This window comes from Cajanus cajan, chromosome 1, assembly GCF_000230855.2.
Source record: "Cajanus cajan strain Asha chromosome 1, NIPB_CcT2T_4, whole genome shotgun sequence".
NCBI lineage: Eukaryota > Viridiplantae > Streptophyta > Magnoliopsida > Fabales > Fabaceae > Cajanus > Cajanus cajan.
The window spans coordinates 53974837-53988628 of record NC_138517.1 but is presented as its reverse complement, the minus strand read 5'-3'; the positions used below and the strand labels follow the sequence as shown (position 1 = coordinate 53988628).

The following is a 13792-nucleotide window of genomic DNA, read 5'->3' as shown; positions in this document are numbered from 1 at the left end:
GTATGTATTGAGGATTAGAAATACAAATTTAATTTGTTAGAATGATGAACTGAGAGAGAGAACGAAATTATAGAAAAGTGTCTGTAAGCTAGGTTTTGGAAAAATTAGAAGATTCCCATTAGATTCTGTATGTATTGAGGATTAGAAATACAAATTTAATTTGTTAGAATGATGAACTGAGAGAGAGAAAGAAATTATGAATGTTCTAATTTTTCCATAATTTCTTTCTCTCTCAGTTCTTCATTCTTACAAATTAAATATGTATTTCTATTCCTCAAAACATAAAGAATCTAATGGGATCATCAATTTCGCAAACAGAAAGATTCTAATTTTTCCATAAGTATTTCTAATTTGTAAGAATGATGAACTGAGAGAGAGAGATAGAAATTATAGAAAAGTGCCTGTAAGCTAGGTTTTGGAAAAATTATAATATTCCCATTAGATTCTATATGTATTCCCATTAGATTCTTTATGTATTGAGGATTAGAAATACATATTTAATTTGTAAGAATGATGATCTGAGAGAGAGAACGAAATTATAGAACAGTGCCTCTAAGCTAGGTTTTGGAAAAATTAGAATATTCTCATTGGATTCTGTATGTATTGAGGATTAGAAATACATATGTATGGGAAAATTAAGCTATTACAATCTAATTTAAATCTAAGAATGATGATCTTACCTAATGGGAATCTTTCTTACAAAGTTAATATGTATTTCTAATCCTCAATACATAAAGAATCTATAATCTCTCTCAGTTCATCATTCTTACAAATTAAATAAGAATGATGATCTGAGAGAGAGAACGAAATTATAGAAATATTCCCATTAGATACTGTATGTATTGAGGATTAGAAACACAAACTGAGAGAGAGAACGAAATTATAGAAAAGTGCTTGTAAGCTAGGTTTTGGAAAAAATAGAATATTCAATTTCATATGTATTTCTAATCCTCAATACATGCAGAATATGTATGGGAAAATTAAATATGATTTCATTAGATTCTGTATGTATTAAGGATTAGAAATACATATTTAATTTGTAAGAATGATGATCTGAGAGAGAGAACGAAATTATAGAAAAGTGCCTCTAAGCTAGGTTTTGGAAAAATTAGAATATTCCATTAGATTCTTTATGTATTGAGGATTAGAATGATGATACAGGAAAAATTGTAGAAATACATATTTAATGGGAATATTCTAATTTTTCCAAAACCTAGCTTAACAGAAATATTCTAATTAGATTATGTATGTATTGAGGAATCTTCTAATTTTTCCAAAACCTAGCTTACAGGCACATTTCTATAATTTTGTTCTCTCTCTCAGATCATCATTCTAACAAATTAAATATGTATTTCAAACCAAAAGGCATAACTTTCCATTCGAAAAGACCTTCAGAGCAGGAAAAAGCAGTCCATTTTATTGAATCGGGATTCATCTTTACCTGATGAAATCCTTATTTTAAATCGAATTTCGAAAACCATTTTGCTTTCTGGATTCTATTTATTAAAACATCTTTTGATGGTATAGTATAACCGTCTATATGAGTATTATCATTAAGATGTTTATAATTATAAACCATCCTTGTTTTACCCCTTTTCTGTTTGGAGTGTTTATTAACAATAAAAGCTGGGCTTCTATGTGGGCTTGTACTAGGCTTAATAACCTTAAGATCAAGCAGTGCTTTTATATGAATTCTACATTCTTCTTGTTAGAAGTTCCCGTAAGGAATATCTTTTGTTTTTATTATAAAATCATGGTTTATAATATTTAATTTGCAAATGACAGGATCTTTTTCCCAATATCTAGTAGGATCTTCTCCTATTATACTGGATTTGTTTAATCTGTCAATAATTTGTTGGATATTGTCAAAAGTTATAACCTTATTAATCTTAATGCAGTTATAACAGTCAATATTGGTTTGTGTTAGAGCCAATTCGTAGAAATTCTCAACATCCTCAATTGTGTCAAGAATTTCTGAGTTTTTGTAATTTTTGTCTTGAATTTTGGCTTCTTTTATTTTACAACTACCGGTTATCTCACACGGACACTCAGTAGTTTTTTCTTTTATTGCGGGGGTATCACCACGCTTAGCTCGTAACTCTAATGAGATTTCGTCTAAAATGGGTGACATTTGGGCTTGATTAGAAATAATCAAGTAATCTTTTGTTATGGTTATAGACCTGTTTTCAGAGATAATAAAATCAAGGCCTAAAATCATTTTTTCACCAGCAGGTTTCAGGTTGATTGTAGACCCCTAAAATTGTCCGGGTCGGAAATAAAGCTTGAAGACTCTTGAGGACTGAAGGAAAGTCAGCCAGAAGGACTCATGGAAGGCCCTAGGAGGATTCTCTGTAGGTCTAGAGGTCTTGTAATAGCTCAAAATAAGGAAGTGGAGGGAATGAAGCCCAATACGGCCTCCCAAAAGTTCAGTACGGCCGTATTGAACATTTTAAACTACAATACGGCCGCACTGAACTCAATACGGCCGTATTGAAGTTTCTGAACTTCACTACGGCCGCACTAAACTCAATACGGCCGTATTGAGGTTTTTTGAACTTCAATACGGCCGTACTGAATTCAATACGGCCGTATTGTAGTTCAAAAACTCAATACGGGCCGTATTGACCCCCAGAGGCCGTACTGCGCCTCATCCCTATAAATATGACGTCAATTGGACGTCATTGGACACTTTTACACTGAGTTTTAACCCTCTTCTTGAGTATTCTGGGTTTTTTTGAGCAGTGCTCTGCCTAGAAATCACTCGGAGAGTTGATCCGACAAAGTTCTCGAGTTCTGAGCTTTTTGCTTGAGTCTCGAACTGAGTCGAAGGGAAATCCTCCGGATTTCCATAGTTAAAATTTTCTAGGAGGGAGCGAGCGGGCTTGTAGAGCGAGGGAACGCCAAAAAGCTTCCCAGTTTTACTTGAATATAAAAGCACGCTTCAAAGGTTTCTTCTTAAGACCTTCCTTTTACTGCTTTCTGTGTGTATATTTAACTGTCATCATGTAGATAGTTAAGTTATAATTGTTTAGAATAAATAGGGGTAATTTAGTAATTTCGCACTATTATTTTTAGAAATAATCTGTCATAGGGAACCCGAAAGGGGCGCTGTGGGGTGCTAACACCTTCCCCACGCGTAACCGACTCCCTTACCCGACTCTGGTTGTCATGGCCGAAGTCGATTTTTGAATCGATTGCCTTAAACTTCTTTTTCCAATGTTTTGAGTAAAACATTGGTGGCGACTCCATGAACCCTTCCTTTTTATGAAAACCGCTAATCCATGGAGGGTCCCGCTTGGGATTAACATGGATTGGTGAGCCTTTTAATAAAATTGCTCGTTTGACAAGGTCTCAGTTTGAGAATAAGTCATTCTAGCAATCCATATTTTTAAACAAATAAAAGAGTCCAACCATCCTTCGCGAATGCCGAAAGCCCGTTTCGGGCCGGTGGCGACATTGATAACATCTGCTCGTGCCATAAAAATTTTTGTTCCAAAAATATTGCAATTGGTAGAAAGTTTTATTGAGAAATTTTTGGTTTCTTTATTATTGATGATAACATCTCCAGACATTGTCCTAGTTTTAGTAGTCTTTTCACTTAAGAAAATATTTTGTTTAGGAACAATGCTTTCGCATAGACATGTAAAAGAAGCTCCTGTATCAACAAGGGCTTGAATTACAAGTTCAGTTTTATCATTTTTTTCAATTTTAGGAAAATTGATTTTTATCAAAATATGAAGACTGGTATTAGGCTTTTTATTACAAATGATTGGAATACAATCTTTGTTTTGTAAAGCCATTAGGCAACTTGGTTGGCCTTCTTCGTAACTAGAACTTTTGTTTTGGTTTTCAAAATTTTCATAGAGAAAATCAACCGTTTTTTCAATCTGGTTTAGTCTAGTTTCTAATACAGATAAGCGGTTATTAACCAATTTGTTGTCTAAATTGTTTATTTCCTTATTGTCGTTTCCAGGAAATTTTATTTTATGAAGAACTTCTAAACTATTTTTACAAAAAATTTTGTAACAAAGAGGGCAATGTGCTCTCAAAGTTTGGTGAAAAAATCTTTTGCAATGATAACACTCAATATGTTCTGGTCCTGCAAAAAATTGAATTTCATGATTGCAAATAGTTTGTCCTTCATTGATATTCATCAGGCTATATCCTAGATCATCAAGGATTTCGCCATATTTGTTATATTTTTCATTTATTGGGGGATATAAATGATTATACTCAGTTTTTGTAAAATCATTTATAATTTTGTAATCTTTATTGGTTTCTTCTTCATCTGAAGTATAGTCAGACCAGCTAACTACTGAATATATTTCAGAGTCTGTAGAAACTGTTTCATCTATAGGAATGAGGTTCATCCTACAACTTTTTATTAATTCAGCATCTCTAGTAAAGAGATTGGTTTTGTTAGGACAGTCACAAGAGTAGTGACCAGTTTGATGACAAGCAAAACATTCTAATTGCTTAGTGTATGTTTTGTTGTTTTTTATCTTTCTGACATGTCTGTCTTTGTTCAAAGTAGGTTTTCTAGCACTAGAAGCTCTAATGGAGTACCTACGGGTTTGTTGTTTCTTCCTAGTATTGTTTGTTCTAGGGGTAGGAGAATACCTTTGTTGAGGTTTCTTTCTTCTAACCTCTTTGTGGTATTGTTGAGGTGTGTATATCTGCTTGCAGATATCAGTGTCTGCCATTTTTATTTGCTTGTTAATGGCAATGTTTGTGCAAGTATCTTCCATCACTTTCATGATGTGTTGTATTCTGACGGCTAGATTATTCATGACAGGGTCTATCTGGTCATCTTTCCAGCTATCTCTGATTTTTTGTCCTAATTTTCCAAGAAGTTTTAGGAATAATTTTTCTCCTAAATTTTTATCTGTAAAACCTCCAGCTATGGAAGCATACATTAAGTAATCCTGGGTAAATTCTTTTATTTTACCAAAGTAACTTATGGAAAGTCTTTCCAGATTACCAAGGTAAATTCTTTGTCTAATTGTATTGCCATCATTTACAGACTGGGCTGTAAAGATTCTTTGTATAATACTACAAAAATTGTAGATATTTGGTCCTGGGTCGATCAAATTAGTTTTGACCTGGTCAGGAAAAGTTTGTTTAAATGATTCCCAGCAAGCTCTAGCTATATCTCCAAGATAAGTCTCTGCTCGGGCAATCATATCTTGACTATTGGACACATGATTTTCATGATGAATCCTATAATCTCTTATAACAGCTGAAGTCCACTGTTCTATGTAATTAGGTAAGAGTTGAGGGTCAACACTTCCTATGTTTAAGAGAAGAGATGGCATAATAAAATTGGGTTCTATAGGCAATCTCTTTCCTTTTGATTTTATGTTGTCTCCTATGGAGAAGTCTGTAGGAGTAACTATTTGTTCTCTAGGGATGAATCCTAGGTTGTAATCTTCGGTACTGTAGTCAAAATGGTGTATTTGGTTTGTAACACTACTACCATTGTAACTATCTCCCATCAGACCTTTGTAAGATTGGATCTCGGAAACTGGTTCAGAAATTACAGAAATAGTTTCTTCATTTTCAAAAACTAATTTATTTTTGAAATTTTTGTCATTTTCCAACCAGTTTTCTAGATCAGAATCTTCCTCGATTTCCTTGAGGATAATTTGTTCTTCATCACATTCTTCACTTAGTTGTGAAAAAAGTTTTTGTCTAAAAATAAAATCATCTTCCTCATCTTCTGAATCAGAGATTTCATTTTTATAGCTTTGGGAAACAACTTCCTTTTGTTTTTCCCATTTTTCAACTGCGAGGAGCAATTTTTCTGAGAGCTGACTTTTTCTTAAAGGACTCTCTTCTTTGTTTTGAGTATAATCCGGAATATATGAATATCCTGTCCATAAATTCATGAAAGAATTTCTAGGAGGTTCTTCTTCTTCGGGATTATGTTCAACTATGTCATCATAATCTGCAAACCTAATGGAAAGATTGTTTCTTCGGTTTGTCATGATGGCTGTTTGTGGTGCTGTAATAGCAGTTCTAGTAGATCCGGAATTAAGGTGGGTTTGCCATTCAATTCCTTGGTTTCTTCTAGATTCAAAGATTTGTGGTGGAAGAAATTGTATTCCATTTGATCCTAGAGAGGTAATTAATGGATTTGTATTAATCCTATATCTGGGAGATATATGATCACTTATTCTTCCTATAAAGGTTATGTCTAAGTGGAGATTATTTCCTTCAAAATTCTCTCCAAAACCTCTTGTTTGTACTTCCAGATTTATGTTTTGAATAAAATCAGCAAGATTCATTGTAAAGTTAGGAGCTATGTATATAAGGGAAACAGGTTGGTTGAGGTCAACTTCAACTATCCCTATAATAGCCTGGGAATTATTATCCCTAAACCTTCGGTCAAAAAGGACAAGGAAGGCTTTGGCTCCTACGAAGGATCTGGTCAAGGTTCTAATCCCTATAGTGATAAGTCCTAGGTGAACATATCTTCTTTGGGTACTTAGAAGCTGTCTACCAACTGGTTCAGAGATTAATCTAATAATCTCATGTTGGTCGTCGGGTAAATGGAAATCATCTAAACGACGGTATCTATTGATGTGAATCTGATGGGAGCACTCAAAGGACTTGGAGGACCAATGACTAGGGTTTTCTTAGTGGGTGTTTTTAGTACTTGTAATAAGTAAATAAAGTTTTAAGATTCGGGACGAATCTTTTCAAAGAAGGAGGGTATGATGTGAATCTGATGGGAGCACTCAAAGGACTTGGAGGACCAATGACTAGGGTTTTCTTAGTGGGTGTTTTTAGTACTTGTAATTAGTAAATAAAGGCCTAAAACTCTTGTTAAAGTGGCTGCTAACTCTTGTTTGGGCTGCACCACTTATTGGGCTAGTTATTAGGCAAGTTGTTTTTAGTTAAATAAGGTCCAAAACCTTTGGGATGAATCAGCCATGAGGCTTACCAAAGGGTGCACGAATTTAGCATGTGTTTTTAATGTTTTGTCATTAGTGGTCATAATTGTTAGGCTTAGTGGAGTTCAACAATTGCCCACTACAGTGATTTTTTTTAATGTTTTGTCATTAGTGGTCATAATTGATAGGCTTAGTGGAGTCCATTAATTTCCCACTAATGTAAGTGAAAGGTCTTGGTTGTAAGCTTATAAGCTGCCCACTGGAATGAATAAAAGATAGACAAGAATTTGAGTTTTAATAAAAAAAAACTAAGTGAGAGTGATTCTCCAATTGTTCTTGAGTGATTCAAGAATTTGGGCATATCAAAGGATCATCCACAATTCTTTGTGTGAAGCCTTCCTTGGAAGAGTGATTCTTCCTCCATTCCTTTACCGTTTCCTTCCCTCCATTTCTAGCATCTAATTTCTTTTCCTACATTCCAAAAATTAAGTCCAAGATTGAACCCAAAAGATCCTTCTTCAACCCTTGTGCAATTGGGAATCTTATCATTTGGTATCAGAGCTTCGGCTCTAGGTTTGGAATGGAAATGGAAATTTACTATACAAGATGTTTGGTTGACGGCCATTTGTTCTCGGTCGCAGTAGATGAATTCAACTTCAGAAATGTCGTGAGCAGCAGGGCGGTTGAGAAATTATGTCTGCCCACTACAAATGGACAAGCAATGATTAAATTCTCTATTGGAAAATATGAAGATGAAGTTCTTTGTGATATTGCCCCCATGGAGACATGCCATATGTTATTAGGGAGGCCATGGCTGTACAATAAAATTATAAATCCTGAACGGCCTTCTATTTGTTTTGTGCATGGTGGACGAAGGATTAAGTTGATATGTCTATCAATTGACGTTGTACATGAGGATCAACTGAAATTGAAAATAATGATAGAAAAAGAAAGAGAAGAGAAGAGGAGAGCAGAAGATGAGTTACATAGAGAGGAAGATGACAACTCTAACGTTACATTTTCTTCTTTTGATGTGCCAAATTTACAGGAACAGGAGGACAAGTTTTCTTGTTTGAAGTAGCGTGTCAACATCATTCCTAATGCACCTTTATACATTCAGTCCGCCTTTCAAAATAAAATTCAAGAGACCTTGCACCTGGGAAATGGAGTTGATTTATTGTTTGAAGTTACTATTTTCCAAAGCTGCCACTTGAATGGGATTCAATTCCTATTCATTGAGTACGTTTGTGGTTATGAGTTTGAAGAGGTTTTATTTGTTTCGTTGATGATTAATAACTTACCAACAGGTGAAGCTAAAGATGGATACAAGCGAGATGTCTTCGACCCAGGAGGAAGCATTTGCGTTCCGGCAGTAGTTAGTCAATTAAATAAATTAGGAAATAAATAAAGCCTTAAGATTCGGGACGAATCTTGTCAAAGAAGGAGGGTATGATGTGAATCTGATGGGAGCACTCAAAGGACTTGGAGGACCAATGACTAGGGTTTTCTTAGTGGGTGTTTTTAGTACTTGTAATTAGTAAATAAAGGCCTAAAACTCTTGTTAAAGTGGCTGCCAACTCTTGTTTGGGCTGCACCACTTATTGGGCTAGTTATTAGGCAAGTTGTTTTTAGTTAAATAAGGTCCAAAACCTTTGGGATGAATCAGCCATGAGGCATACCAAAGGGTGCACGAATTTAGCATGTGTTTTTAATGTTTGTCATTAGTGGTCATTGTTAGGCTTAGTGGAGTTCAACAATTGCCCACTAAAGTGATTTTTTTTTAATGTTTTGTCATTAGTGGTCATAATTGATAGGCTTAGTGGAGCCCATTAATTGCCCACTAATGTAAGTGAAAGGTGTTGGTTGTAAGCTATATAAGCTGCCCATTGGGATGAATAAAAAAAGACAAGAATTTGAGTTTTAATCAAAAAAACTAAGTGAGAGTGATTCTCCAATTGTTCTTGAGTGATTCAAGAATTTGGGCATATCAAAGGATCATCCGCAATTCTTTGTGTGAAGCCTTCCTTGGAAGAGTGATTCTTCCTCCATTTCTTTACCGTTTCCTTCCCTCCATTTCTAGCATCTAATTTCCTTACCTACATTCCAGAAATTAAGTCCAAGATTGAACCCAAAAGATCCTTCTTCAACCCTTGTGCAATTGGGAATCTTATCATTTGGTATCACTCTCACTTATTTCTGATACCAAATGATAAGATTCCTAATTGCACAAGGGTTGAAGAAGGATCTTTTGGGTTTAATCTTGGACTTAATTTCTGGAATGTAGGTAAGGAAATTAGATGCTAGAAATGGAGGGAAGGAAACGGTAAAATAATGGAGGAAGAATCACTCTTCCAAGGAAGGCTTCACACAAAGAATTGTGGATGATCCTTTGATATGCCCAAATTCTTGAATCACTCAAGAACAATTGGAGAATCACTCTCACTTAGTTTAGTTTTTTTGATTAAAACTCAAATTCTTGTCTATCTTTTATTGATCCCAGTGGGGCAGCTTATAAGCTTACAACCAAGACCTTTCACTTACATTAGTGGGCAATTAATGAACTCCACTAAGTCTAACAATTATGACCACTAATGCACAAAAACACACCTAATTTATGCTAAATTCGTGCACCCTTTGGTATGCCTCATGGCTGATTCATCCCAAAGGTTTTGGACCATATTTAACTAAAAAACAACTTGCCTAATAACTAGCCCAATAAGTGGTGCAGCCCAAACAAGAGTTGGCAGCCACTTTAACAAGAGTTTTAGGCCTTTATTTACTAATTACAAGTACTAAAAACACCCACTAAGAAAATGGAGTAATTAGGCTTCACAATCCTTGATACAATTCACCATCTTGGCCTTGTCTTCATCATTGGGCATTTCTTCAAGAATAAGGGCCGCAACTTGTTGCAAAGCATCCTTGGCCCTTTTAGTCCTTGCCCTAGTCATTGGTCCTCCAAGTCCTTTGAGTGCTCCTAAATCCTTGCCCATGTCCTCATCATTCCTTCCCTCTTGAGAAGAATTTGTCCTCAAATCAAAGTCTCCATCATCTACATCAAAGGGAGATAAATCAGAAACATTGAAAGTGGAACTAACATTGTACTCACCAGGCAATTCAATCTTGTAAGCATTGTCATTGATTCTTTCTAGTACTTGAAATGGACCATCCCCTCTTGGCAAAAGCTTTGATTTCCTTTGTTTTGGAAATCTTTCCTTCCTCATGTGTACCCAAACCCAATCACCAGGTTGGAACACAACTTTCTTTCGCCCTTTGTTAGCATGTTTCGCGTAGCTCTCATTTTTCTTCTCAATTTGAGCCTTCACACGTTCGTGTAACTTCTTCACATAGTCCGCTTTGGCCTGCCCTTCTTTATGCTTAAAAATAGAAATGTTAGGCATAGGCAATAAATCAAGAGGAGTCAAAGGGTTAAAACCATACACAACCTCAAAAGGTGAACAATTTGTTGTGCTATGGACAGCCCTATTATATGCAAATTCAACATGAGGCAAACTTGCTTCCCAGGACTTAATATTCTTTTTTAAAACAGTCATGAGCAAGGTCCCCAAAGTTCTATTGACTACCTCAGTTTGTCCATCGGTTTGTGGGTGACAAGTTGTTGAAAATAATAATTTAGTACCTAACTTGCCCCACAAAAGTCCTCCAAAAATGACTAAGGAATTTAGCATCCCTATCACTTACAATACTCCTTGGCACACCATGAAGCCTCACAACTTCTTTGAAAAACAAATCAGCCACATGACACGCATCATCTACCTTTTTGCAAGGTATGAAATGTGCCATTTTTGAAAACCTGTCAACAACCACAAAAATAGAATCTTTGCCATTCTTTGTTCTAGGCAGTCCCAAAACAAAGTCCATAGATATGTCAATCCAAGGATATTCAGGAGTAGGCAAAGGAGTATACAATCCATGTGGCAATGATTTAGATTTAGCCATTTTGCACACAACACAATGTTCACAAAATTTTTGCACATCACGTTTCATATGAGGCCAAAAGAAATGTTCTTGTAAAATTTCCAAAGTCTTTTTAATCCCAAAGTGCCCCATCAAACCACCCCCATGTGATTCACTAACAAGCAATTCTCTAATGGAACATGTAGGCACACACAATTTGTTTTCTTTAAATAAAAACCCATTGTGCTTAAAATATCCATTTTGAGATAGTTTCTCACATGCAGCATATATTTCACCAAAAGTTTCATCTGCAGCATAAATTTCTTTCAAAGATTCAAATCCAAGCAATTTAGTTTCAAGAGTGGAAAGCAATGTATGTCTCCTTGATAAAGCATCAGCCACAATGTTCCCTTTTCCCCTTTTATGTTTTATAACATAGGGAAATTGTTCCAAAAACTCCACCCACTTGGCATGCCTCTTCTTAAGCTTGCCTTGTCCCTTCAAATACCTTAGGGACTCATGGTCACTATGTATTACAAACTCTTTGGGAAAAAGGTAGTGTTGCCATGTTTTCAAAGCTCTTACCAAGGCATACAATTCCTTATCATAAGTGGAAAAGTTAAGGGCAGCCCCACTTAACTTTTCACTAAAATAAGCAATTGGATGGCCTTCTTGTAACAACACAGCCCCAATCCCAACATTGGAAGCATCACATTCAATTTCAAAAGATTTAGCAAAGTTTGGTAAGGCAAGAATGGGAGCATTGGTTAGCCTTTGCTTAAGAGCAACAAAGGCTTCCTGTTGTTTCTCTCCCCACTTAAAAACCACATATTTCTTTACTACTTCATTAAGAGGTGCTGCCAAGGTGCTAAAGTCCTTAACAAACCTCCTATAAAAACTTGCCAAACCATGGAAACTTCTCACTTCACTCACGGATTTAGGTGTGGGCCATTCTTGGATGGCCTTAACCTTTTCCTCATCTACTTGTACTCCTTTAGAACTTACAACAAAACCAAGGAATACAACATGATCAGTACAAAACACACATTTTTCAAGATTGGCAAACAATTGTTCTTCCTTAAGCACCTTCAAAACAGATTTCAAATGTTCCACATGCAATTCAAGAGAAGTGCTATAGACAAGAATATCATCAAAATATACCACAACAAATTTGCCAATAAATTCCCTTAAAACATGGTTCATCAATCTCATGAAAGTACTTGGTGCATTAGTTAAGCCAAAAGGCATAACCAACCACTCATACAAACCATATTTTGTTTTAAAAGCAGTTTTCCATTCATCACCCTCTCTAATTCTAATTTGATTATATCCACTTTTCAAATCAATTTTAGAGAAAAAACTTGCACCATGCAATTCATCAAGCAAATCATCAAGTCTAGGAATTGGGTGCCTATATTTTATGGTGATGTTATTTAGAGCCCTACAATCAGAACACATTCTCCATATCCCATCTTTGCTAGGGACCAAAATTACCGGAACAGCACAAGGACTCATGCTATCTCTTACCCATCCTTTGGTCATGAGTTCATCCACTTGCTTTTGAATTTCTTGCGTTTCTTGTGGATTGCTCCTATAAGCTGGCCTATTGGGTAAGGAAGCTCTTGGAATGAGATCAATTTGGTGTTCAATTCCCCTCAAAGGTGGTAATCCACTTGGTACACTTGATGGAAAAACGTCATGAAATTCCTGCAAAAGAGATTTAACACTAGAAGGTATTTCCAATTCATCAAAAGTGTTAGTGTTTAAAATCTGATTTTTGCAATACATTAGATAAAGGGGCTGTTTAGCAAGGAATAACCTCTTCACCTCACCCTTTGTTGCCAAAAGACTCTCTTTTCTCTCAAGTGTTTCGCTCCTTTTCTTTCCACTTTTTTTTTTCTCAAGTTTTTGTTCACTCTTTTTCTCAAGATCACTTTCTTTCTTCTCCAAAGAAATCTTTTCTCTCATCCTCATTTGATCCTCACACACCTCTTTAGGACTCAAAGGCTTGAGGACAATCTTTTTATTTTGGTGCACAAAAGAGATCTTATTGGAATAGCCATCATGGAAAGCTTTAGTGTCAAATTGCCAAGGCCTTCCCAAAAGTATGTGACTGGCCTCCATTGGAACTACATCACATAGCACCTTATCTTTGTATTTTCCAATGGAAATCTCCACTTCTACTTGCTGCCTCACTTGCACCTCTCCATCCTCACTAAGCCACTGGAGTTTATATGGCCTAGGATGTGGTTTAGTGTCTAAATTTAGCTTTGACACTAATCTAGCACTAGCCACATTAGCACAACTCCCTCCATCAATAATCACCATGCAAACCTTTCCATTGATGGAACACCTTGTGTGGAAAATATTCTCCCTTTGGCTTCTTTCTAAAGGACTCATTTGACTACCCATCATTCTCCTAATCATCAATAAATCTCCCTCCAGGGCCTCCTCTTCCTCCTCAATGTCACCTTCTTCTTCCTCACTAACATCAGATTGGCTAGTGTAATCCCCACTCTCCTTGAGAACCATGGTCCTTTTGGTTGGACACTCATAGGCATAATGACCCATGCCTTGACACTTAAAGCATTTTATGTCTTTACTCTTCTTTTGAGGCTGTTCTAAGGACTTAGAGGATGATTTTCCATGAGAAGTAGATGCTGGATTGCTTGAAGTGGCAGCCACCTCCTTATTTTTGTCCTTCCATCTTGGCCTTGTCTTCATCATTGGGCATTTCTTCAAGAATAAGGGCCGCAACTTGTTGCAAAGCATCCTTGGCCCTTTTAGTCCTTGCCCTAGTCATTGGTCCTCCAAGTCCTTTGAGTGCTCCTAAATCCTTGCCCATGTCCTCATCATTCCCTCCCTCTTGAGAAGAATTTGTCCTCAAATCAAAGTCTCCATCATCTACATCAAAGGGAGATAAATCAGAAACATTGAAAGTGGAACTAACATTGTACTCACCGACATTTCTGAAATTG

At 36.0% G+C, this 13792-nt stretch overlaps 1 protein-coding gene across 1 annotated transcript; it reads right to left on the bottom strand.

Moving 5' to 3' along the window:
- Nucleotides 1-9927: 9927 nt before the first annotated feature.
- Nucleotides 9928-13541, bottom strand: LOC145954922 (uncharacterized). Its single transcript, XM_083069615.1, has 5 exons — nucleotides 12309-13541; nucleotides 11494-11900; nucleotides 10599-10710; nucleotides 9995-10432; nucleotides 9928-9948 (listed from the first exon to the last, which is right to left on the bottom strand). Exons 1-5 carry the CDS (start codon nucleotides 13539-13541, stop codon nucleotides 9928-9930), a joined length of 2211 nt encoding a protein of 736 aa, XP_082925741.1.
- Nucleotides 13542-13792: the final 251 nt, after the last annotated feature.

Excerpts from the sequence above, each read along its gene's own strand:
- LOC145954922 (XM_083069615.1), bottom strand. The coding sequence starts at position 13,541 with ATGATGAAGACAAGGCCAAGATGGAAGGACAAAAATAAGGAGGTGGCT. Across the intron at positions 11,901-12,308 it reads TGAGTCCTTGTGCTGTTCCG|GTGCTTAAGGAAGAACAATT; the intron begins GTAATTTTGGTC and ends TCTGTTTTGAAG. Across the intron at positions 10,433-10,598 it reads ATGGTGTGCCAAGGAGTATT|AATATTAAGTCCTGGGAAGC; the intron begins GTAAGTGATAGG and ends GTTTTAAAAAAG.